A 24,587-nucleotide genomic window follows, 5' to 3' on the forward strand; every position below is an offset into this window, starting at 1 on the left:
TTTCTAAAGTTCATGTAAATGTCCAAAAGACTATCAAATTCTCTACAAAAGTGTCTCCGTACTTCTTTTTTTCCTATTCATCTTTCTGCCTAGGTTTCAAAGATAAATTTCATAATATGTTAAAAATTCAGATGAATTCTATACCTTTTCATTTCATTATGTATTAAATGGGTTTTTATGGGCAATTCTCTTAATTCATCACTACTCTGAATATTTCTGTGGGAAAATAAGCCTTTGAGCGCCACACAACCCAGATCCCATATAACCCATTTTCAGGATAACGGCTGGCAGTATTTCTTATCAACATGTGTCTGACGTTAGTAATTTTCACTTAGTACCAAACTCTATGAATGTCTAGTCAACCTTCAGTTAATCTAATTGTTCATTCAGGACGCGCATAACTCATTAATCAGCTGCTACACGCCTGAGCACTGTGCTAGCCGCTGAGAAAATTATAAAGTGTTAACACTTCCTAACGCCAGAAACATACGGCTCCCAGTCTTTGAAGTTTGTTTTTCACATAAACTACAATATCTTCCCTTATAAAATGGTATTACTAAGACATCCTGCCTCCCTCACAGAGTGGAATCACCCACTGAAGGCACTTTGTAAATTCTAAAATAAAATACACGGCACAGTCACCTGTTCAGGGACTTGAAAAGCTGGAGGGAATATTTATTTTTCTCTCCCCAGAACTTAATCTGAGTCTGCCTACTTGGCATTCTCCCCGCTTGAAATGCCCTCTTTCTCACTCACCCAGTTGTGTCCCTACCACTTAAATGTTCCTGCACCAGGGAAACTTACCTGTTGAAGTCACCTGGGGTGGCTCCTCCCTTCAACAACTCTCCGGGTAGTGAGAGACCCACCTTTTGGTTTTAGTTTGCCTTTTAATTGGGGAGGGAACTTTATCTTATAGACGAGCTCTGTTTCTATAAAACCAGTAAAGAGCTTGTTTCCCCGTCTGTCTTTTAGGAACACGCATGCTCACGGCAGCCATTACAATCCCATCATGCAGCAGCCGGCGCTATTGACTGGTCATGTGACCCTTCCAGCAGCTCAACCCTTAAATGTGGGCGTGGCCCACGTGATGCGGCAGCAACCTACCAGCACCACCTCCTCCCGGAAGAGTAAGCAGCACCAGTCCTCTGCGAGGTAGGTGGTGTAAGAGTCTATCCCTGAAGGAGGGAGACCTCAAGGAGCTTGGAAGTTAAAGATCTGGATCCCTGGAGTGGAACAGGAAGTGGCCGGTAGAATTTGCTAGACCATGTGGGGAGCACTAGGGTTTCAAGGAGGCACTCATTCTGAGGTCTGAGTGCTGACCCTGCCAGCGCCCAAAGGCTGGGGGCCTGGGACCACAGTGTTCAGTGTCTGAGCCTTGAGTGGTTCTCCACTTTTCTAGAAAACACTCAGGCTGACCTCTGAAGTTGCATTTTCAAAACCATAATAACTTTATTTAAAAGTGGTGGAGGGAATTCCCTGGCAGTGCAGTGGTTAGGACTTGGTGCTTTCACTGCCATGGCCTCCCTGTCAATCCCTGGTCCGGGAACTAAGATTTGGCTTGCAGTGCAGCCAAAAAAAAAAAAAAGGTAGTACAGAAATGTGCTTTTTTTGAAATCTAAGGTCAGAAATTTAACTCATTTAGCTACTTGCTTAAATATAAGCAGTAACTTTGGTTAATCCTAGACACTAACCAGCAGAACAATAATCTTTCCCATTTCCTTTAAATCCAGTTTCATCTCCATGAACTCTTAAAAATCAAGATTGACAAAGGCCATGTGCTGTTTAATTCCATTTATAAGGTATTTTGGAGAAGGTTAAACTATAGGGACAGAGATCAGATGGGGAGCTGCCAGGGAGTAGGGTTGGAGAGGAGAGGATTGACAAGGAAAGAGCATAAGGGAATTTTTCAAGGTGATGACAAAGTTCTCTGTCTGGATCGTGATGGGGGTTACCTGACCATACATTTGTCAGAACTCATCAAACATTTCAAAAGGGTGTCTTCCACTGTATGTAAATACCTCAAGAGACCTGACTTTTAAAAAATAGAGATTTCCAAACAAACGAACAAACAAAAAAAATCAAGATCAGGATCGTGTGGATGCAGAATTTTTCCTACATCTCTCTCCAGTGGCACTGGCTGGGAGGTACCTAATTGCTTATTTGTAATAGGCTAGTCAAGAGAAGTCTAGTATAGGAAATGTCTAGTGAATTTTGGTTTTCTACTTCCTTGTATAGGAAGGGGCCAGAAGTTCGGCCTGCCTTTTTTCATTCTTTTTCACTTGAAAACTACTCCAAGAGCTGACTTCCTTAAGTTGTCATCCTTCCTGAACAAGATTCTTATTTGGATGTTTCTGACAACTTAGGAAAATTCGTGTCAGATCAGTGGCAGGCTTCCAGAATGCTTCTGCGTGGCAGCCCTGTGGCAGCACACCTGTGTCTTTGTTAGATTGGGTGGCAACAGAAGCCACTGTCTCGAGCCTCACGTGCTGTCATGCTCACCCTGGTAGGTGGTCGCCAGAACCCTGGTCTGGCCGGGAGGTGGGGTTTAGCCTTCTCGTAGCTCACCTTGGCCAGGTAGGGGCAGGAAGAACCCTTGGCCTCTGACCTGCTGGCAAGTCCCTCTTTCTTGCCTCCTCACCTCCCAGCTGCCTTTAGGAAGGCTCATTGCCAGTGCATTTCAAGATCAGGATCACTATAGTGAAAATTAGGTGTTTTCCTTTTTTTTTTTTTTTTTTTTGCGTTATGCGGGCTTCTCACTGTTGTGGCCTCTCCCGTTGCGGAGCGCAGGCTCAGCAGCCATGGCTCATGGGCCCAGCCGCTCCGCGGCATGTGGGATCCTCCCGGACCGGGGCACGAACCCGTGTCCCCTGCATCGGCAGGCGGGTTCTCAACCACTGCGCCACCAGGGAAGCCCCATGTTTTCCTATTTTTCAGACCAGTGCCTTAGGCATAACAGTTCGGAAGAGCAGAAGGCTTTCCCCTGTCAGGTGGCGCCATCAGGCATACTTTTCTGTAACAACACCAAGTGGACCATATTTTAACTGGTCGAGTAGTAAAAACATAATCTCAAAATTGTAACATATTAGTAATAACAAATACATAGTTCTGTGGTAAGTACAAAGAATGGAACAATCGTATCAGTAACACTTCTTATTATGAGCCCCCCAAAAGGAACAAGCAACATATCTGGTATCAACTAAATAGATCTGCCTTTATGGAATTATTTTCATCTTTATTGCCATCCCTTTAGCTAGAAGATGATAGAATCTCTAAGGACATATCACAGTCTTAAGTTTCATTATAGGCTGGCTTTGGTCTCACTGTACAGATATGACCAAGGTCAGCAAGGGTTGATGGGGAATGGAAAAGGTAAGGTATTTTTTTCTCCAAAGTTACCAGAAACTACATTGGCTGATTTGATAAGTAATTTTGAGTTGATCAAAATCAAGATTAAAAGGTCCCTTTTTAGGCGTACCTTTTCCTCTTGCATTTTTCCTGATTTTTCATTACAATTGAAACAGACTGGTAAGCTTCCTGTGACGCCCATGTGTCAAAATCCAAAAACATCGTTTTTTGAAAAATTATACCCACACAGATACTTTTACGGTCATATCCATAAAAGGAGGAAGAAGGGAAAGCTAAACTTTAACAATAGATCGTTTAGATCCAGGAACTCTTAGGAAGTGAGTGTTTTAGTTTAATCAGTGGTAAACCAGCCATTAGCAAGGGAACTAAAGCTTTCTGTGCAGATACCTTTTCTTCCACCTCTAAAAGAAGAGCTAAATACACTGGGGAGGATGACCAGATGGAGCTTAGGAAGTTGGGCCTCGACCCTGAAGACAGGGGGCCGCATTGGGGCAGACACCCCTGAAATCCTGGGCGTTACGTCTGCCCCACAAGACCAGCCCAGTCCTGGGTCACAGCCCTGTGCCCTCTCGCGAGAGCCCCGACTATTCCCTTTGTCCCACTGGGGGCGGGTGCAGGGAGCCAGGCCAGAGTCCAGACAAGGCCAGGCTGCCGCCCCCGTCCGTGTCGCAGCTAACTGAAAGAGAGAGCTCCACAGGCAGCCACTTCTGCAGTCACGTTAAGTCTGAGCGCCCTGGTCCTCCGCCTGTTTTACGGAGACGTGGCAAAGCTGGTGTTTCTAGACAGCTGAGCTCCTCGGAAGGAGCTGCCGGGTCTGACCCTCTCCGTGAGCGAGTGTGGCTTTGTCGTTCCAGAAATATCTCCACCTGTGAGGTGTCCTCCTCTCAGGCCGTCAGCTCCCCGCAGCGGTCCAAGCGCGTCAAGGAGAACACGCCTCCGCGCTGCGCCCTGGCGCCCAGCAGCCCGGCCTGCAGCTCCTCCGTCACGTGCGGCTGGGGCGACGGGGCCTCCAGCACCACCAGGGAACGGCAGCGGCAGACGATCGTCATTCCTGACACCCCCAGCCCCACGGTCAGCGTCATCACCATCAGCAGCGACACGGATGAGGAGGAGGAACAGAAGCACGCCCCCGCCAGGTGAGGCCGCGCCGCCTTCAGACCCCAGGAAGGAGTGGGGTTGCGTTTCCGTCTCGCACAGAGACACTTAGGGTGGAACTGGACCACCTTCCGTCGCCCAGCGTGGTGACCCCTCTCTCCCGGCCCCTGAATTTTGGCTTTGCCGTGTCCTGGAGCCCTAAGGTGATTTCAAGGGAATGTCAGACAGGTTTTCCATAATTGCTGAAAGCCGAAATAATTTTGAATCACTTTGGTCTTAAAAAATAGTTACGGGCCCTTTACATTTGGGGGACGTGAGACCATAAAAATCAGGCACATGGCGCCAGTGGATTTCAACCCTCGTGCGCTAAAAATCTCTGCCTCGGGCTATTGAATTTATTCCTAGTTGGTCAGGCTGTTTCTCTAACACTGCCTTGGCTCTCTCAGAAGTTGAGGTAATTGTCCAATTAATCAGAGAGTTTCCTGTGTCTGATTAACCCTGTCTATCAAACTGCCAGTTGGCTCTTCCCCCAGAGAGCATTACCGTTCATTCCAAAGTAGTAAGAACTCGTTTTAGTCTCTGTATGCTTCCTGGGGAGAGGGAAGAAATACTTACTGTATTTGCGAGACTGTTCAACCTAGTGCCAGAGCCTCTTTTCTACCCTTTCCCGCCGGACTGCAATGGAGGGTGGCGTGAGCTTGGGCTGATGGTCCCCTGGAACTTGCCCCTCGGCACCCCCGGGCCCCGGGACCTTGTAGGTCCAAAGTCTCACAAGCTGCTGGCTCCTCCCTTTGGGACCCGGGACCCGGGAAGGGAGGCCTGCCCCACGCTGCCAGTCAGCACACATCCCATGACCTGATGTGAAGCTTAACATTCACAGTTAGGCCCAAATTACTAATTCCTGATTGGATACAGTGTCCCTGATTATAGTCACAAATCCTTTTGATTAGATGATAAATTCCTACACTTAAAATCGTAACAAGATACGCAGATAGACTGATTCACACATTCTCGCTACAGCTATTTCTTCCTGCATGGGGCCTCCCCTTCCCATCTTTAGAGTGAACTCAGTGTCTTATCTTCTCATGATAGGACTAGCGTATCTCTCACTCCAGTGTCCTCTTTGACGGCCCAGCCTAGTCTTAAGCGTGCCTCAGAGAAGCGTATCGTGGGGCATTTCTGGTCCTAGCGTTGGGCCAGGCGCTAGAGGGGCCACGGGGCCGGGGGGATGGGGCTCAGTGCTTCGTTCCCAGGCCGCCTGTTCCAGAACTGGGCTCAGTTTCCTTTCGGAGAACAGTCCCAAGTTGAGTCAATACCCCGTCCTGCCCAGTGCGTCGTGCCTCGCAGGCCCTTTCCAAAGAGAAAGGCTCCTCCCGGCTCCGGCCTGGCCCCTGGCCTGGAGCAGCTTGTGCACACATTTGTAGCATCAGGCACGAGAAGGACCAGCAACCTCACACAGCCCTTTGCCACAACTGGAAAAAGGCGATTTTAAAATCTGCAGTTGACTAGACTGGAATATCATTTTGACATTCGAATTGACACAGAATCTCGACCTATGTGCTCAGGAGAGAATTGAATAGTGGGTCTGAGGAGAAGGAGGATGAGAGAGCCATCTCTCCACCTGTCAGGCCGCTGCCGGGGCCGTGAGCGCAAAGCGGAGCCAAAGCACAGGCTGCTTCCGCAGCAGCTCCGGGGCCCAGAAAGAAGAGAACTGGAGTACTTGACAGCATGTGAGGACCTTGGTGACGTCACCAATGAGTCAAGACGTAGGGGAGGGCAGGGAAGGAGCCGACTGGCAGGTGCGTGTGTAAGCGACAAGCACAGGCAGTGACACTGGGCTGCTGAGTACCAGAGCTTCATGTAGTGCAAAGTGCAGGGGGCGGCCTGCCCGCCCAGGGGAACGAAACGCACCAGAGAGGTTCCGCCAGATGGGGGGAAGCTGCAGGCTGAGGCCAGCGCGTGATCGAGACGGGTGTCAGCTGCGCACAGGTGTGACGGGAGGCGCGTGGAATGAGATGATCGTGTTTTCTGGAGGGATCAAATGACTGTTGCCTTAAAGGAATGTTTTAGGACCCAGGAAGACAGGAAAGTGTATTTGAGTCTGAGGAGGATCAAACAGAAACCAGTAGCTATTTTATTCATAGCGAAGCCACCGTGTAATGTGACCACGTTAATGTGACTGCATTTTGTAATGAGAAAAAAACCGGGAAATACGATTACTCGTTCTTATATATCAGAATTATAGCAAAATTTAACACAGTAAATATCTATTGGCCCCACTGGTAAGATATTGTGCTTGGAACCACAGGTGCTACATAAATAAGGTAGACAGCTTCTGTCCTCAGGAGGTTTGCAGGGTAATAAGCCAGGTAAGACGCCTGCAAATCATCATAACACAAAACAGAATATCAGCCCCCTAAAAACTAGCAGAGGGCTGTGGGGACTCAAAGGGGAAATAGCTTGAGGAAGTAGCAGGGGAGAGGAGGCCTTTCAAGGTCAGAGGTCCTGACGGGTGTGGACAGTGGGTAGAGGAGGTGAGACTGCAAATGCCAGCGAGATTAGGTGGTGGGCGGAGCCTCAGACGTGGGCAGAAGGGACCAAGAGCACGTGGGGCCACTGATCAGAGAGAAAGCGGGGGGCGAGGAACAAAGGGATTTCAGGTTGGAAAGGGAGATCTGAGGGTCTCTCCTTAGGTGGGCATGGCCAGCTTTGCGAGGAGCTGCTGAGGAGCTGGTGGGAAAGCATCAGTCCTGGGAAAACAAGGACATGCCCCCAGGTGCAACCCTCCATCTGGAAGCTTCCCTACCTGTCGGTGCTCCGGTGTGAACCGTGGAGACTTCCCTCTCAGACCCCGACCGTTCTCGTTCCCAAACCGGATTTCTCCCAGCCGTCAGCATCTTGATCCTGATCTTCTGAGTTCCTGACCTCTTTCCTATTTGCGGCTCACCCCCAGCGCTAGCCCCGTAACTCTGCCTGAAATGCTGATCACTCCCCCTCCCGTGACTCAGCCTCAACACAGCAGCCAGAGAGCCCCCGGGGGGGGGGGGCGGGGGGGGCGCTGCTCACAGGGATGGTGAGCGCGGACCACATGGCAGCGTCTTTTAGAGCCGACGTGAGACAAATAATGGTAAATCCACCTTTTTTAGGACTGAGCTTGTCACTAAACCCCCAGGAGCAGCTGATAATTGCCTAGAATTTCCAGGAGAATACCAAAGCACGATTATCATTCCTGACCCCCAGTACGTGGGGCTGCTCATTGCCAGATTAGGTGGATGGTCAGCGATTCCTCCTCGTAAGGAGGACTCCAGAGCGTGAGGGGTAGGCTGGGGGCGAGTGAATTAGAGGAGGGGAGTCACAACAAACATTCCCCAGGTGTCCTCACCTGCACTTTCTGTGCATCATTCGATGGAATACACGAGGCCAGTAGTTGTAGTCCCATTTGATAGATGAGGAAACTGAGGCCCAAGAAAGGTGAGTGACTCGCCCAGATTGACAGAGTTCTAAGTAGCAGAATTAGGATTCAGGTTCTGTGACACTGAGGAAGCGGCAGTCTTAATTACTGGCAAAAATAATTGTTTTCTCTTCAGTCATTAATTCAACACATCATAAATTGTGTCCTGTGCTTCCTCTGACCACCACCATGCCCACACCCGTGGCCATACCCACTGTGTGCAGGGCACGAGGCCAGGGCAGTGGGAGAGTCCAGGGTACGTTCACCGAGCCCTGACTGGGCCGAGGCATCGATTGGTCAGAGTGCTGGGGCTCTAGCAGCAGGCAGGGCAGAAGTCAGCTCTTCTCATTCTTTAAGAAGATTTGAAAACGTGAGGAGGCCAAGGAAGACCCAGCAACCTCCCCTTTCTCGATGTTGGACGAGGGGCCTCTGTGGCCATGGCTAGAGAATTTGCCTAAAGATAACAAACAGATATTTTTCTGGGTCCCCCAGGATTAGGAAGTAGAACCAGTCCTATTTTAAATATATATAAATGATTTTGATTAGAGGAGCATTTGACTGTCCAGACATGCTGAATAAGCTATCTTTTCTCCCTTGAACTTTCCTTGGAGGAAGTTTATGGGTGCACGTCTTATTATTCACACCCTTCTGCCAACCTTGCCTTGTGCTGAAACTGTCTCTTAGAGGCCATGAGGCTACATCATACAGTTTTCCAAAGTGTGTGACCAGAGTGGCTCATTTCAGCTGATCAATTAGAAATCATTTTGCCCAGTCTCCATTATTCATTCATTTATCTGTTCGTTCAATTACCTGAGTATTTCTGGTAGACGGGGTTCATTTACTTAGGTCATCAGGGCACTGCTATATTCTGCATCACTTTGGGAGTGTGTTACAGCTAATGTGACCAAAATGTGAACTCCAACAGAAGATTGATTCATCAGGATCACTAAGTATTTTAAACAGGGATCACTCTGAAAAGGTTTATACAAAAAAAAAAATGTGACCCCAAATGTTCTTCTTTACACTAAATTGAAAATCTACAGAAATTACTATAGAAAAGGCACAGTCAGGAAGCTGATGTACTGCTGCTCAGAAGACAGCTGGAAAAATTTACATCCACTTAACAGGGGAAAAGCGCACACACCCACTTAGGCCAACATTGTGCTGTGCTAGTGCATCAGAGTCAAGCTCGAGGGAAGAAGCAAAGGACCCAACTCACAGTGCCATTTGGAGGGCTAGTTGCTTTGCATTGTTAAGTTACACCCCACAGATGAACAGAGGATGTTTTGTCGAGGGAACTCTACTGCATCTTTATTACAGGGTTACGTTCAAAACACCCCAGTGGGGGGCTTCCCTGGTGGCTCAGTGGTTAAAACTCCGTCTGCCAATGCAGGGGACACGGGTTCGAGCCCTGGTCCGGGAAGATCCCACATGCGACAGAGCAACTAAGCCCGTGTGCCACAACTACTGAGCCTGCGCTCTAGAGCCCACGAGCCACAACTACTGAGCCCACGTGCCACAACTACTGCAGCCCGCGCGCCTAGAGCACGTGCTCTGCAACAAGAGAAGCCACTGCAATGAGAAGCCCACGCACTGAAAGGAAGAGTAGCCCCCGCTCGCCACAACTAGAGAAAGCCCGCGCGCAGCAACGAAGACCCAACGCAGCCATAGATCAATCAAATCAATCAATCTATCTATCTATCTATTTAAAAAAAAAAAAAACACCCCAGTGGTTAAGGGGCTGCATTTTATGAAAAGGCTGTGTTTTGAAGAGGAGACACTGCACCGGACTGTCCCCAGCCACCTGTCCTAACACTGCCGCGCGTTACGAAGGTTTCACAGACGTGTAGCGACTTCCTGGTGTCCTCCCTGCCTTCTACAGGGCAGAGGGTGGAGGGCAGGAGCGGGTTGGGAAGCACAGGGCAGAGCCATGCCCAGCGGATGGACCCAGAGTGATCAGGAGAGACTCGCAGGCTGGAGCGCAGGAGGTGGGGAGAGAGTGAGCACCGCTGCTGTGCGTGAGGACTGGGGCCACCCTTGGCTCCTTCTAGGCCCGGTTTCAGATTTCTCCAGAAGGTAGTCATGTAGAAAGTGACCGTAATGGTGACATGGATGTGTGTGCGTGTGTATGTTGAGAGACATACACATAGATATAAACATGTGGAGAATGTAACGCGAAGGTAATGTATGCACCAAATTTAAAATGTAGATTTTTTTGGTTCTCACTAATGACTTTATTTTTTTATTTTTTTTTTTGTGGTACGCGGGCCTCTCACTGCTGTGGCCTCTCCCGTTGCGGAGCACAGGCTCCGGACGCGCAGTCTCAGCGGCCGTGGCTCACGGACCCAGCCGCTCCGCGGCACGTGGGATCTTCCCAGACCGGGGCACGAACCCGTGTCCCCTGCATCGGCAGGCGGACTCTCAACCACAGCGCCACCAGGGAAGCCCCTCACTGATGACTTTAAATTGGAAGCCACATGATACACCGGAAGCACACTGGCCTGGTGACATCATCGCCCGGCCCCTCTTTTCACATGAAGGGCTGGTTAAAAGCAGTCGGCCTTGTTTTCATTTCTAGCTGGGTGGAGAGGGAGTGCGGACAGCACAGCGAGCCGTGCGCACGCCTGTGCAGGTGGCCGGGTTGGCAGCTGTCACCTCCATCAGCTGGGACAGCTGTCCGTGCGAACAACCCCATGACACGTGCTTGGAGGAGACCAGCGTCACCAACTGTGCCCCTGGTGGAACCAGTAGGAGCAGTCTCAGTTGCCTTATGTCTCAGTCTCGTGGGTGGGAGGGGGCTGTGTAGCTAGTGATTAAAAGGGAGTGCAGGATCTGGACAACCCAACAGCGAAAATAATAACAACCTAATTTAAAAGTGGGCTAAGGACTGGGACCGACGTTTCTTAAAAGAAGACATGTACGGGGCCAACAGCCATATGAAAACTGCTCAACGTTATTCGTTATTCGTGATCAGGGAAATGCAAACCAAAACCATGATGAGATATCACCTCACACCTGTCGGGATGGCTGTTATCAAAAAGAAAAGATAATGAGTGTTGATGAGGAGGATGTGGAGGCACTGGAACTCTTGTGCACTGTTGGTGGGAATATAAATTGGTGCAGCCACTATGGAAAACAGTATGGAAGTTCCTCAAAAAAATTAAAAATAGAGCTGCCATATGATCGAGCAGTCCCACTTCCGAGTATTTATCCAAAAGAATGGAAATCAGGACCTCAAAGAGATGGCCACCCCCATGTTGATTGCAGCATTAGTCACAATAGCCAAGATGTGGAAACAACCTAAGTGTCCATCAGATGAACGGATAAAGAAAATGTAGCGTGTGCGTACAGTGGAATACTGTTCAGCCTTAAAAAGAAGAAAATGTGCAATATGCAAAAAACCTCTTGCATGAGCTATCTGAAAGAGTCAAATCCACAGAATCAAAGAGTGGAATCTCGGTTGCCAGGGACTGGGTAGGGGGAAATGGGGAGTCACTGATCAACAGGCATACGTTTCAGTTGAGATGACTACGCGCTATAGATCTGCTGCACAGGGTCACAGCTATAGTCATCGCTACTGTATTGTACACTTAGAATTTTATGAAGGTAGATCTCATGTTGCATATTCTTACCACAATAAAATAAAATTTTTAAAAGTAAATAAACTAAGACCACACTTAGTCACAAAAAGAAGAAGAAGAATTCTAGCTCTTGGTTTCAACCTGACTTGGCCCCTAACCAGCTGTGCGACCTTGAACAACCAAATGACCTAAGCTCTCCACATCTGAAGTTTCCTGTTCTTAAAATGAAAGTTGTAATATTCTTCACCTCGTAGTTTTGCTGTGAGGATTAGAGGGGATAAAACTTGCAGAGGACTTTGAACAGTAGTTGTGCATTCAGTAAATGTTTCCTGTATTTAGTAATCAATGTCATAGTAACAGAAGAGCAGTATTTTTCACATATAGCATTGATTATGGCATCAGAGGCATGAAATGAGTCATGCAAAGTTCATTGGTAGAGATGAGTTTTGACTCAGGTCTCGGAGGACGGAATCGACGGTGATTGGCAAATGGAAATCAGAAGCACGTTCCAGTTAGGGTCCTACAGAGAAGGGGTCACAGATTTGTGTCTGATCTTCCAGCAGTGTTTTCTCCATTGGGGCTGATTTCTTTACTTAGCTCCGTATTTCTTTTCATCATTTAAAAATGATGAAAATCATCTATTGCCATGACAACACAAGGCAGTCATGAACTCTGGCAGCTTTGTTTTTTATTCGGAAGTGATGTTCTGTCGAGACCACTTGAGCAAGTATCTCTCATTCTTCTCTTATCACTGTCTCTCACTTCCATTAACCAATTCATAATGGGATTGATAAGCTATCAATAATAATTAGACACTACAGTGGAATAGACACGTAGGAGCCAAAAGAACCCATAGTAGTAATGTCCAATGTGTGCTCATTTTTTTTACAGTTTTTAAGTGATTAGCTCTTTTTTTTGCTTTTTATTTAATTTTTGGCTGCATTGGGTCTTCATTGCTGCACGCGGGCTTTCTCTAGTTGCAGCGAGCTGGGGCTACTCTTCCTTGCGGTGCGCGGGCTTCTCATTGCGGTGGCTTCTCTTATTGCAGAGCACGGGCTCTAGGCGCGCGGGCTTCAGTAGTTGTGGCATGTGGGCTCAGTAGTTGTGGCTCGTGGGCTCTAGAGCGCAAGCTGAGTAGTTGTGGTGCACGGGCTTAGTTGGTCCACGGCATGTGGGATCTTCCTGAACCAGGGCTCAAACCCCTATCCCCTGCATTGGCAGGTGGATTCTTAACCACTGCACCACCAGGGAAGCCCCGCGTTCTCATTTGTTCTCTAATCTGCATAGTACGTATATCAGGTAGAGCACAGAGATATCTAACAATAGAAGAGATTAAAAACAGAGCTATCAAATTAATTCATCTTTTCCAAACCTGTCACATGTAAATCCAAAGAGGTAGGTAAATCAGCATTAGACTGTGTTGTACCTATCTGCTCCTTGGGCATGGGGACTGCCCGATCAGAAAAAAGGGATGGGACCCATGAAGAGTGCCGAGAGGTTTTCTCCCACAATCCTTGGTGTAGATGACAAGATACTGACATGCAGAATTCCTCAACATTTCCGTCGGGAGATGGCCCCCAATTCGGAGGGGTCATCTAGACCAAGCTGTCGGTTGTTACAAGATTTTTGCCAGAAAGCCTTCCTTCGGTGACAAGAAGCTCACTGATTCATTAAGCGGCCCATTGTATGTTCAGATAATTACAGTTGTCAGAGAATTTGTACTCGTATTGAGCTGAAGCTTCTCCACAATTGCTAAAATTGAGTGAAGAATTCCAAATATGTCCAACTTGAATTTTATTGCAGCTTGGCCAAACTTAGTGGTGTGCGTGTGGGTGTATGTGTGTTTAATTGGCTCATTTTCTAAACTATTCAGAACCTAAGGAGGATATATAGTCAGCAGGAATTGTCTGAGTCTGGGTCTACATATAAGGTACGCTTACTAAAAGGATTTATTTTCTCTCCAAATTAGGAGTGAAGCAAATCCTCTTTTAAGTGTCTTTAATAGTAAATCTTTAAGGGACCATCACAATGGCTCCTTTAAGGCCACTCTCCCTAACGGATGTCATAGCAGGTTAGAGCTGGAGGGACATCCAGGGTCACCCCACTATCCAGGCCACCGCCCGAGGTCACACCAATAAATGGACAACGGTGCCAGGACTGGAGCACGAGCTCCTGGGACACATTTGGGAGCAGCCAGCCTCTGTTCTTCACGTGGGGTCCACCACCCACAGACTGTGCACCTGCAGCAGAACATTTCTGCGTTTTGTGAGGTGACCAGATGAGTCACTGTGTGTGTGTGTGTCGTTTAATCAGGCAGAACTGGCTGTGACCGAAGCTGAGAGTGAAGGACAGAACACTTGGAGCTGCACGCTCCTGGCCTCCGGCGCTGACCTTGCTCCTGGGAGCGTTTTGTGATGGTGCTGGGGGCGGGGAGGGGTGCGTTCCTTTAACAGCGTCTTACTACACAACACAACAGACTGCTTGCAGGCCCGCCCCGCCCCCCCACAGAAAGCAGCTGCAGGTTTCACCTGTCTATGTTTTTTTTAAGGCGGTTCTCCTTCCTCCCAGTTCCACAGCTTTTCCACAACGCTTGCTGCCCTTGGATCCCTTGTCCCTACTTTTCAAGCATGGGGACCTTTCCCTGGCGCCCCACTTTCTAATTCTTCTGCCAGATCTGTCATCCCCTCCCCGCTGATCCCATTTGCTTCCTTTTATATATATATATGTGTATATATATATATATAAATTTATTTATTTTTGGCTGTGTTGGGTCTTCATTGCTGCACACGGTCTTTCTCTAACTGTGGCGAGCGGGGGCTACTCTTCATTGTGGTGCACGGGCTCCTCATTGTGGTGGCTTTTCTTGTTGCAGAGCACGGGCTCTATGCACGCGGGCTTCGGTAGTTGTGGCACGTAGGCTCAGTAGTTGTGGCGCACGGGCCCTAGAGCCACGGGATTCAGTAGTCGTGGTGCACGGGCTTAGTAATTGTGGCTCGTGGGCCCTAGAGCCACGGGCTTCAGCAGTTGCAGCACGCAGTCTCAGTAGTTGCGGCTCGCGGGCTCTAGAGCACAGGCTCAGTAGTTGTGGCGCACAGGCCTAGCTGCTCTGTGGCATGTGGGATCTTCCCGGACCAGGGCTCAAACCCATGTCCCCTGCACTGGCAGGTGGATTCTCTCTCTCTTTTTTTTTTTTTTTTGTGGTACGCGGGCCTGTCACTGCTGTGGCCTCTCCCGTTGAGGAGCACAGGCTCCGGACGCGCAGGCTCAGCGGCCATGGCTCACGGGCCCAGCTGCTCCACGGCATGTGGGATCTTCCCGGACCGGGGCACGAACCCGTGTCCCCTGCATCGGCAGGCGGACTCTCAACCACTGTGCCACCAGGGAAGCCTGCTTTCTTGTTCCTGAATAAGCATATGGACTTTTAAAGACTTGAGATAGAATTTGTGTGCCATACAGTTCACCCATTAAAAGTGTACAGTTAAATGGTTTTTGGCCTATTACGTTAATCTCTAAGTTGTGGTACTACATATATAATAAAATTTGCCATTTTAACCATTTTTAAGTGTACAATTCAGTGACATTAAATACATTCACAGTGTGTGCAGCCATCACCACTATTTCCAAGTTTTCATTCACCTCAAACAGAAACTCTGTGCCCATGAAGCAGTAACTCCACACACTCCTCTTCCCTCAGCCCCTGGTAACCTCTAATCTACGTCTGTCTCTATGAATGTGCCTCTTCTAGGAACCTCATATAAGTGGAATCACACAGTATCTGTCCTTTTGTGTCTGGCTTGTTTCACGTAGCGTAATGTTTTCAAGGTCATCCATATTGTAGCATGTATCAGACCTTTATTCGTTTTTATAGCTGAATAATATTCCATTGTGTGGATATATCACATTTTGTTTATCCATTGGTCAGTTGATGGGCACTGAGGTTATTTCCACCTTTTGGCTATTGTGAATAATGCTGCGGCGAACGTTAGCATACAAACATCTGTTAGTTCCTGCTTTTGGTTCCTTTTCGTACTTAACCTAGAGCAGAATTGCTGGGTCATATGGTAACTGTTTACCTCTAACTATGTTTGAGCAACAAGCATATGGGCTTTTTGCATTTAAACTGTTATAAGTAGGAAGTGCAGTTCTTTATTAATTAAGATATATCCATTTTATCAAAGTTAGCATGAAGAACTATAAATATATGCAATCTTCATTCCTCACCTTCTTTTGAGTTCTTAATTATCATCTGCACAGCTCATTTGACAGTTCATCGTGGAAGTCTTTATGACATCCCTTCTCTTTAACTGATTATTTTAAAGCTTTTACTGTTTAACTTGTCATGTTTTTATACAGTCCCCCACTGAGATGTTAATCTCCTCCAAGAGCGGAGACATGTATTATATTTCTTGATACAGAAATTCCCTGTAGCACCTAGCATAGAACTCTAAGATACCTAACTGATGAGTTTTAACTTCTTTCATATCAATCTCTGGTTTATTCCTAGTCTAGAAACTTTTCCAGCAAGTATGTACCTTCATAGAATTCATTTTGCCTAGAGATGTTTTTTTGCAAACCTGTTTTCACCTGTTTTTAAATGAAGTAACACTAATAATAATCATGATAGAAGCTAGCTTTTTTTTTAAAACTGGAGTATAGTTGCTTTACAATGTTGTGTTAGTTTCTGCCACACAGCGAAGTGAATCAGCCAGCCATATGCATACATACATCCCTTCCCTCTTGGACCTCCCTCCCGCCCCTACCCCACCCCCATCCCAGCCAACTAAGCCATCACAGAGCACCAGGCTGAGTTCCCTGTGCTATACGGCAGGTTCCCACTAGCTATCTGTTTTATACATCGTAGTGTATTTATGTCAAACCTAATCTCCCAGTTCATCCCACCCTCCCCTCCCTGCCATGTCCACACGTCTGTTCCCTACGTCTGCCTTTCTATTCCTGCCCTGCAAATAGGTTCATCTATACCATTTTTCTAGATTCCACATATATGTGTTAATACACGATATTTGTTTTTCTCTTTTTGACTTACTTTGTATGACAGGTTCTAGGTCCATCCACATCTCTACAAGTGACCCAATTTCATTTCTTCTTATGGCTGAGTAATATTCCATTATATGTATGTACCACATCTTCTTTATCCATTCATCTAGAAGCTGGTTTTTATAGTATACTTACTGTGTGTCGTGCACCATCCAAAGCACTTGGCGTGTATTTTCTCACTTCTCAAAACAAGCCTGTGACATAGGTACTATTAATATACATCCTACTGATAAGGAGACTGAATCGCTCAGAGGTTGAACAGCTACACCACCAGCACATGCTGAAGTTAGACATCTGTCTGCCGGCGTGTGTCCTTATCCACAGACACAGTTAGGGAGGGACCCTTCTACCCTGAACCGGGGAGGACAGAATATGCAGCCCCAGAAGAATTATCTGGCCCGGATGTCAGCAGGGCAGGGTTCAGGGAGCAGGGAGTCAGGCCTCCTGCGGGCTCGCTCCCAGCCCCTCAGCCTTTTGTAGGCTCGCAGCCCTGCTGTCCTCCCACTTCCTGGGGCTCGAGTTCCCTCAGTTCTCTGCTGCCCTTAGTGGTGGTAGGATTGATCTTGGAATCTGGCCTGTGGCTGGCTGTGTGACCTTGGGCAAGACACCTGGAGGGGGTGTTGTGGCTGCATTAGGTGCTCTATAAATACCAGCTTCTTCTCTTAGCAAAGTAGTTGCAAACTGACCGTCTTATTTAGGCAATCGACATTTCTTAAAAATAGACGATCAATATACAAAAATAGATGAAAACCCATTTTTAAAACCTTCCCAATAAGCAACAAATTCCATATTCGTCATCCCACCAGCCTCTCACTAGCTTGGAGGCAGACAGAATTGGTTCCCAGAGAAACCAAACATAAGTATCTCCGGAAAAAATGTGCTGGCCCAGAGCCATCCAAAGCCAGTTCCTCCTGATACCTCCTGGTATATCAGTGTATTAAGTTTCAGCTATAGGATGAAGACCAGGGATCCAGAGCCACGCCCTCACCGACTCAGCATCTCTGCCCTCACCCAGACGCGGGTCCCCCACCCATGGTGGGCCAGGCAGAGGGGAAGCTGCAGGAGGGCCGGGCCTCTCCTGAGAAGGGCGCTCAGAGGTCTTGGGTCACTGCTGTGTGTGGGATCAGCGTGCTCAGAGCCTCACTCTCTCCCGCCCCGGTTCCTCTTGGATGTCCTGTTCCCTCCTGCCTAAATTGGCTGGGTCTTCCAGGTCCCGAGCCTCACGAGCTTATGTTGTTCCCTTCCCGGCGGTGTTTTTCTCCTACACCTGGGCCTCAGGTTGCCTGGGTCTGGCTGGGTTCTCTGTTTGCTTTCGTGTCCCCTTCCGGCGGCTCAGAGGGCACTGCCACACAGCTGTGTGCTGCACGCACCTCCCTGGTAGGTCAGCCGAGCCCGGCTTCACAGGGGACAGCCCAGGCCTGCCCGGAAATTCCTCTCGCCCCCATTTCCAGAAGCTTCTGTGAGCCCCCGTCCAGCCCCTTCTCCCGTCCTCCCGTACTCCCCCACCCCCACTGGTCAGACTGGTGACACTTGTGCGTCCCCGTTAGGGTTCTGGAGAGCAGAAGTCACATTCCTCCCCCGTCTCCGGCTCTGCCTGCCCCAGAGCGCAGAGAGGCTCTTCGCCGTCAGTTTGGCGTCTCCCTCCCCAGCCTCTCACAGTCCTGGTTTCTCCCTTTCCGTCTCCAGCCCTGTGTCCAAGCAGAGAAAAAACGTCATCAGCTGTGTCACGGTCCACGACTCTCCCTACTCCGACTCCTCCAGCATCACCAGCCCCTACGCCATGCAGCACCGCCCCGGGCACAACGCCACCGCCTTCGACACCAAGGGGAGCCTGGAGTCGCACTGCACCGGGAACCCCCGGACCATCATCGTGCCGCCCCTGAAAACCCAGGCCAGCGAGGCGCTGGTGGAGTGTGATAGCCTGGGGCCAGGTAATTTGGGGCCGGGGCGGCCAGGAGCATCTCTCCGGAGGCCGGTTTTCTGGTTCCCTGCTGCTCGCCATCTTGTTAACGGGAGAGCTGCTAAGCCCCGGGTGGTAGTGGATCCTCACCCAAGGATCCTGTTCAAGAAGACTCCTTGTTGTCAGCCCAGGAGGCCAGAGCTGACCTCACATCTGTCAGAGAAAGTCCTTCCTGTGATGGCCACCTCACTTCTAAACTGTGTCTCATGAATGGATGGATGGATGGGGTATAGGGAGCTTGCAAAGAGTTGGTCGCCTGAGCGAAAACAAGCCTGCTCGGCCCTCGGTGTTTCCTACTGAGAGTGGCTTGTCTTTGCTCTCGCGGGACTGTCCCTCAGGCGCCATTTGTTCTGGAATTATCCCATCTGGGCGCCCCTTAGGGCTCTCACATCTGGAGGCAATGCACCATTTTAACATTCAGGAGAGTGAGCAGGAAGCCTTTCTTTGGTAATATGGGAGAAGGTGAATGTGAGAGAGAAGGCGAGTAAGGGAACCGGTGGGTCCCAGGGCCGGTGCATCTGTTTAGGAAAAGATACATCTGAAAGGTGAGACTCTGGACATCGAGCCCTCGAACCTCTGCTTGCCGTGCACCCTCAAGTCCTCAGGTAGCCCCGCACGTACCCCGGTTATAAAGATCGCAGCCTTAAGTGCACACGGCTTGGTGTGAAGGGCTCTCCTGCCTAATTAACAGTGAAGGTCTCAAGGCTATGTTGTTGAAAACCTCAAGACCAGCCCTTTTACCGAACAGGAAGAGAAGGAAGTATTCCTTTTCATCTGTAATCTAAAATCCAAAAAGCTCCAAAAACCAGATTTTTTTTTTTTTTTTTTTTTTTTTTTTTCTATATGCGGGCCTCTCACTGTTGTGGCCTCTCCCTTTGCGGAGCGCAGGCTCCAGATGTGCAGGCTCAGCGGCCATGGCTCACGGGCCCAGCCGCTCCGCGGCATGTGGGATCTTCCCGGACCGGGGCACGAACCCGTGTCCCCTGCATCGGCAGGCGGATTCTCAACCACTGTGCCACCAGGGAAGCCCCAAAAACCAGATTTTTAAGTTTACAGCAAAGTCAGTTGGTAAAACCCGACTTGAACTAACCAGAGACTATTTATAGTTCCTGTGTCATATTCCTGTTTGTGTCAGAGTCATATTTGTGCCACTTGGTGAAACGTCCCAGCAGAAATAATCACTTTTTTAAAATTACGTGGTAGTGCACAGGGCTCCACTGGGGGTAACCTAATATATTGAATATATACCACATGAGCTTCTAAAATCGGAAATTCTTGATTTCAAAAGTGTCTGACCCCAGGGATTTCAGGGAACTCCCTGGCGGTCCAGTGCTTCGGACTCTGCGCTCTCACTGCCGAGGGCCCGGGTTCCATCTCTGGTCGGGGAACTCAAATCACACAAGCCACGCAGTGCGGCACACAAAAAAAAAAGTGACACCAGGGATTTCAGATCAGAGACTGTAGACCTACAGGAGGAGACGATGCGTGTTGTAAATCGAGGATGCCCATGTTCCAGGACATCTCAGGGGAACTCTGTAGTGGTAACGGTCCCTTTACACTTCAGGACGATGGTCTGTAAGAACCGGCTCAGGATAGACCTTGTGCAGGTCCTCTAGGAATTGATAAAGTAGGGGGAAAGGTAGCTGGTGCTGAATTTCCCTTGGCCTTTTGAATACGGTGGAGGATGCACAAGGCAGCGGCCAGATCATCACAGGCTAGATGTCTTCCAGCTCGGAACTTTGTCGGCCTGGGTGCTGGCATCGGGTGCCAAAGGTGACTCAAGGTGACAATATTGAGAGGTACTGAAATTTTAAGACTAGTCCAACCCCCTAGTTAAGACAGGTCAGGGGACTGAGGGCCAGCTTTGCCCCACATAACGCAACAGTTTCCTGTGGGGAACCACGATGGTGAGAGCTGGGGAGGCAGCTCTGGGGAGCGCACAGGTCACGCCTGTCACGCTCCGTTGCCCGTTTCCACCATCAGCCGTCCAGCTGTGGGCCACCCGAGGCGGTTTTTTTTGTTTGTTTGGTTTTTTTTTTTTTGTAGTATGCGGGCCTCTCACTGCCGTGGCCTCTCCCGTTGCGGAGCACAGGCTCCGGACGCGCAGGCCAGGCGGCCACGGCTCACGGGCCCAGCCGCTCCGCGGCACGTGGGATCCTCCCGGACCGGGGCACGAACCCGTGTCCCCTGCATCGGCAGGCGGACCCTCAACCACTGCGCCACCAGGGAAGCCCCCGAGGCGGTTTTGAGCACTCTCCCCACTGCATTTCCACAAAGACTGCTACAGCTGAAGGGCTGGGAATCTCTCAGGGATGTTTTCACCCCCCCCCAAAAAAAGGAAGGTTATTCTCAGTAAGGCTGCTGGTTCTAAGGCACCTAGTGCCACTGTCTCTGGGGAAGCCCATGGTATAGCTTCCCAATGTAAAGAGAGATTTATGTTCCCTGCGATGACACGCTGCACGGTCTTTCTAGTGACAGGCAAGGGGCAGGAAGGAACTTCATCCTGGTGCCTGTCCACCCCCAGAACGTGGTCCTTCTCAACGCTGATATCCTCCGTTAGCCCAGTCGTCCTAGGCTTGGAGTAATCCAGCAAAGCAGCCTTCCTTAGCCTCCTGGGGCCCCGCTGGCCCATTTGCGGCCAAGGTGAGAAGCGTTTCAGCCACGTCCGCTGGGCTGCCAGGCTTCCCTGAGCCCCCTCAGGTCAGGACGGAGGCTGTGCAGGTGGCGGTCCGTTTTCTCTCAGTGCTAATCCCCTCTGTGGGTCTCAGCTCAGGAAGGATCCGATTTCTCACGTAGCCTCCTCGGGTCTCTTGGGTCAGGTAAGGTTCTTCTGGGAGGCACCCGCGTGAACTCTGCACTGCCTTAAGGCAAATAAGGAATGTATTGGAAGGGTGCAGGGCTGAGAGAAAGTTCAACAGCTAAGTCCCAGGCGGGGCGGGAACCAGAACTCCTTGATCTGAGCCACTGGGGGCGCGACACCTGCTCTCTGGACACTGCTTCACCCTGACCCAGTGAGCCCCGGGCTCCCAGTTTCCCAGTCCCAGCGAACAGAACTTGCTGGTCCCAGCTTGGGGCAGACAGCTGTTCCCTGAGCATCCGCTTTGGCCAGGGGACAGGGCGCTAATAAAGACATCAACCGTAGTTAATACAGCTAACACCTTTAAGCGCTTAACACGTGCCAGGTACTAAGCGTTCTGCGTGCATTAACTCACGTAATTCCCACAACGACCCTACGTGTAGTCACCATTACTTTCCCAGTTTTCCGTTTAAGAAAATGGAAGCACAGGGTTTCCCTGGTGGTGCAGTGGTTGAGAATCCGCCTGCCGATGCAGGAGACATGGGTTCGTGCCCCGGTCCGGGAAGATACCACATGCCGCGGAGCGGCTGGGCCCGTGAGCCATGGCCGCTGAGCCTGTGCGTCCGGAGCCTGTGCTCCGCGACGGGAGAGGCCACAACAGTGAGAGGCCCACGTACTGCCAAAAAAAAAAAAAAAAAAATGGAAGCACAGGGAGGTTAGCTAACTCTACCACAGCCATATGGCTGTCCCTCCAGGGCTCACCCAGGATTGAAGCACTCTCCCACCCGCCTTGTACAGACAGGGCCACCAGGGGCCATCCGTGAACCCCGTGCTGTTCCCAGGCAGCAGATCTATGAGAGCAGCTAGGCAAGGCTCGAGCAGAGAGCTCTGTACTGTCCTCCCAGCTCCGAAATACGCCTCCGGAACTTGACCTTCAGCACTTGCCTTCTCCACTCCATGGTCACTTTCTCTGCAGAAGGAAATTACTATTTTAGTCTCTTGGTCCCTTTCAGGACCCCCTCCCTGATTCTGGGGTCCCCTGCTCTGGCAACCTGACAAGCTCTGACCCCACTTCCTGTCCCCGCGATGACGGTAGCCTGGTTCTTGACACCATTTCCTCTGAAGCCCTCTAATTTCTTCACTTGCCAGCCTCACACTATGGATCCCTTGCAGTCAGAGTTTCTCCCTCAAATATGATTACCACAAAATGCCCAGAGAGTTGAAATAGGCGGAGAGGTGCCATTCACAGCTGGGCCCAGGCAGCAGACACAGCCAGTGATCTGCTGCAGGGCAGGAAGGAGTTGGATGCCTTCACAGTGGCACCGTGGCTGATCAACGGAGACAGAATTCTCCTGATAGGCAGCATTTGCAGCTTTGCGTCCTTCACCCTGCAGTGGGTCCCCGGAACCCCGCCCTCCACCCCCCAGGCTTTGGAGGGCCTTTGAGAGTCTAACCAAGCTTGGCCTGAGCACCAGACCCCGATTCCACAGTGCAGGTCAGCTGTGCCCACGGAGTCCTGGCTGGCTCCTGCTCTCCTGGGAAGCTTGTGAAGAATACGAATTCCTGGGCACCCCCGAGTGGGGTGCGCTTCAGTGGGTAGGATGGGAGGGCCGCTGGGCCCCAAACCACAGTTGGATTTGGGGTCTCTGTTAGGACACACTGCCCCCTTCCCAGTGAGGCAGCTCTCCCTTTACTTGAGGTGGGGGGGGGGACTGTTGCCTCGGGGAGGAGAAGCCTCCTCTTGATTTCACTGTGCTTCCCCGTCTCCTGTCCCCCGGTTTCTGGTTCGCCTTCACTTTTCAGCTTTCTCTCCATCAACGGTCATCAGCATTCTCTCTTGCCGGCCCCAGCCTCAGGCGTCTCCTCTTTGACTTCGATCTCATCACCCTGGGATTCGTAATAGAATTGAGCCAACCCAGTTATGTCAAGGGCCTGATCCTTATGTGTGCTTCATGAATTCTTAGCATCCTTCACCCCCAAGAACTGCCAGATTTGCCCATTTTACACTCACGACCCCAGGGTACCTGACTGATACCATATTAGGCTTTTGTGTTTCCCAACGATGTTCAGCCCCAGTAAGTCTTCTGAATTCTCTGCCGAACAGCACAAGAAATAGACCTGCCTCTGAGGTCCTGTGTACGTCTTGCCGGTTCTCCCTTAGCTACCAGGGTCTCCTCTTGAACGCCCCACTCCGGGCAGCTCCCTCAAACGTGAGTGGTTTTAGAGTCAGGAAGTCTGCGGAGGACAGCGCAGGTTTTGGCGGACGTCTGGATTCCCTGAGCCAAAGGCTTCTTGGCAGTCACTGTGGATCACTTCCTCTTGATCTAGACAGAGCTTCAGCACAGAAACGTCTGACGTCAAGAGAGACACTGAGAGGCAGGCGAATAGTCGCACTCGATTCTGCACATGCTGTACCCGGGCGTACAGTCCTCTGACCTTTTGCCCTCTGGAGACACGAGCCACACCCTGCCAGGAGCTGGTGTTCACAGACCACGCAGCACCGAAACTGACTAGAAGGGTTTCTTCCATACAAACCTCCTCGCCCTATTCATTTCATTCCGGTTGTTTTTCCCCCTGGGACATGTAGTCGCTCCTGTGAGACTCGGTTTTCTGTACCCTGCTGCATCTGTCAGCGTGTCTCTGCATCTCGGCAGATGGCCCCCCCGCTGCACCCCTGGCTGGGACACGAGGAGCTGCAGAGAGCTCTCCTTCTGTCTCTCAGACTCTCCTTACACTTTTCTGTGTCACCAGATAGTAATTCTAAAGTTCAGCAGCGTTGGCTCCCAACCAGTGCTGCTCCCAAGCCGCAGCCCAGGTGCCAGCCCAGAGTCGGCATCGTCACCGGGTCTGGGGGCGCCGCTGCTGAATGGTGGCCTCCCAGTCTCGGGAAGGGGTTCTCGGAAGACCACTGTTGTGCCCCACGGAGTAGGGTCTTCCGGGCAGCTGAGGGCCTGTGATGGACCTGTGACCTTTTCCTTCTCCCAACGCAGTCACCACCAGTCACCACTCGTCCTCCTACAAGTCCAAGTCCTCCAGCAACGTGACCTCCACCAGCGGTCACTCTTCAGGGAGCTCATCTGGAGCCACTGCCTACCGGCAGCAGCGACCTCTCAATCTCAGCCAGGTAAGCCCACCCGACGGCCGCTCGCCAGGGGCGCCAGGGTGGACCCTTGCCCACCTCCCGGAGCCTCAGCCCCTCCCGTGGCGGCAGGAGGCGCCCCGAATGACCTCTGGTGTTCTCGTTCTGTTGTGGGTCACCTTGCGGAAGGCGGATCCCAGATT

The 24,587-nt window shown here is 50.4% G+C and overlaps 1 protein-coding gene across 23 annotated transcripts in view; it reads left to right on the top strand.

The window, feature by feature from the left end:
- The window catches only part of HIPK2 (homeodomain interacting protein kinase 2), a 202,101-nt gene that overhangs the window by 164,213 nt on the left and 13,301 nt on the right, over positions 1–24,587 (top strand). For 21 of the 23 annotated variants that reach the window (XR_010842062.1, XM_067042011.1, XM_067042026.1 and 18 more), the window contains 4 exons: positions 973–1,152; positions 4,221–4,502; positions 18,235–18,479; positions 24,296–24,429. Coding sequence is in view for 21 of the 23 variants with exons in the window: in XM_067042011.1 (XP_066898112.1) it covers positions 973–1,152; positions 4,221–4,502; positions 18,235–18,479; positions 24,296–24,429 (841 nt within the window). In the remaining 2 variants the exon portion in view is untranslated. Of the gene's footprint in view, positions 1–972; positions 1,153–4,220; positions 4,503–18,234; positions 18,480–23,633; positions 24,430–24,587 lie in introns of those variants that run through there. The other 2 variants (XR_010842063.1, XM_067042027.1) reach the window with 2 other exon arrangements.

This window comes from Kogia breviceps, chromosome 9, assembly GCF_026419965.1.
Source record: "Kogia breviceps isolate mKogBre1 chromosome 9, mKogBre1 haplotype 1, whole genome shotgun sequence".
Lineage (NCBI taxonomy): Eukaryota > Metazoa > Chordata > Mammalia > Artiodactyla > Physeteridae > Kogia > Kogia breviceps.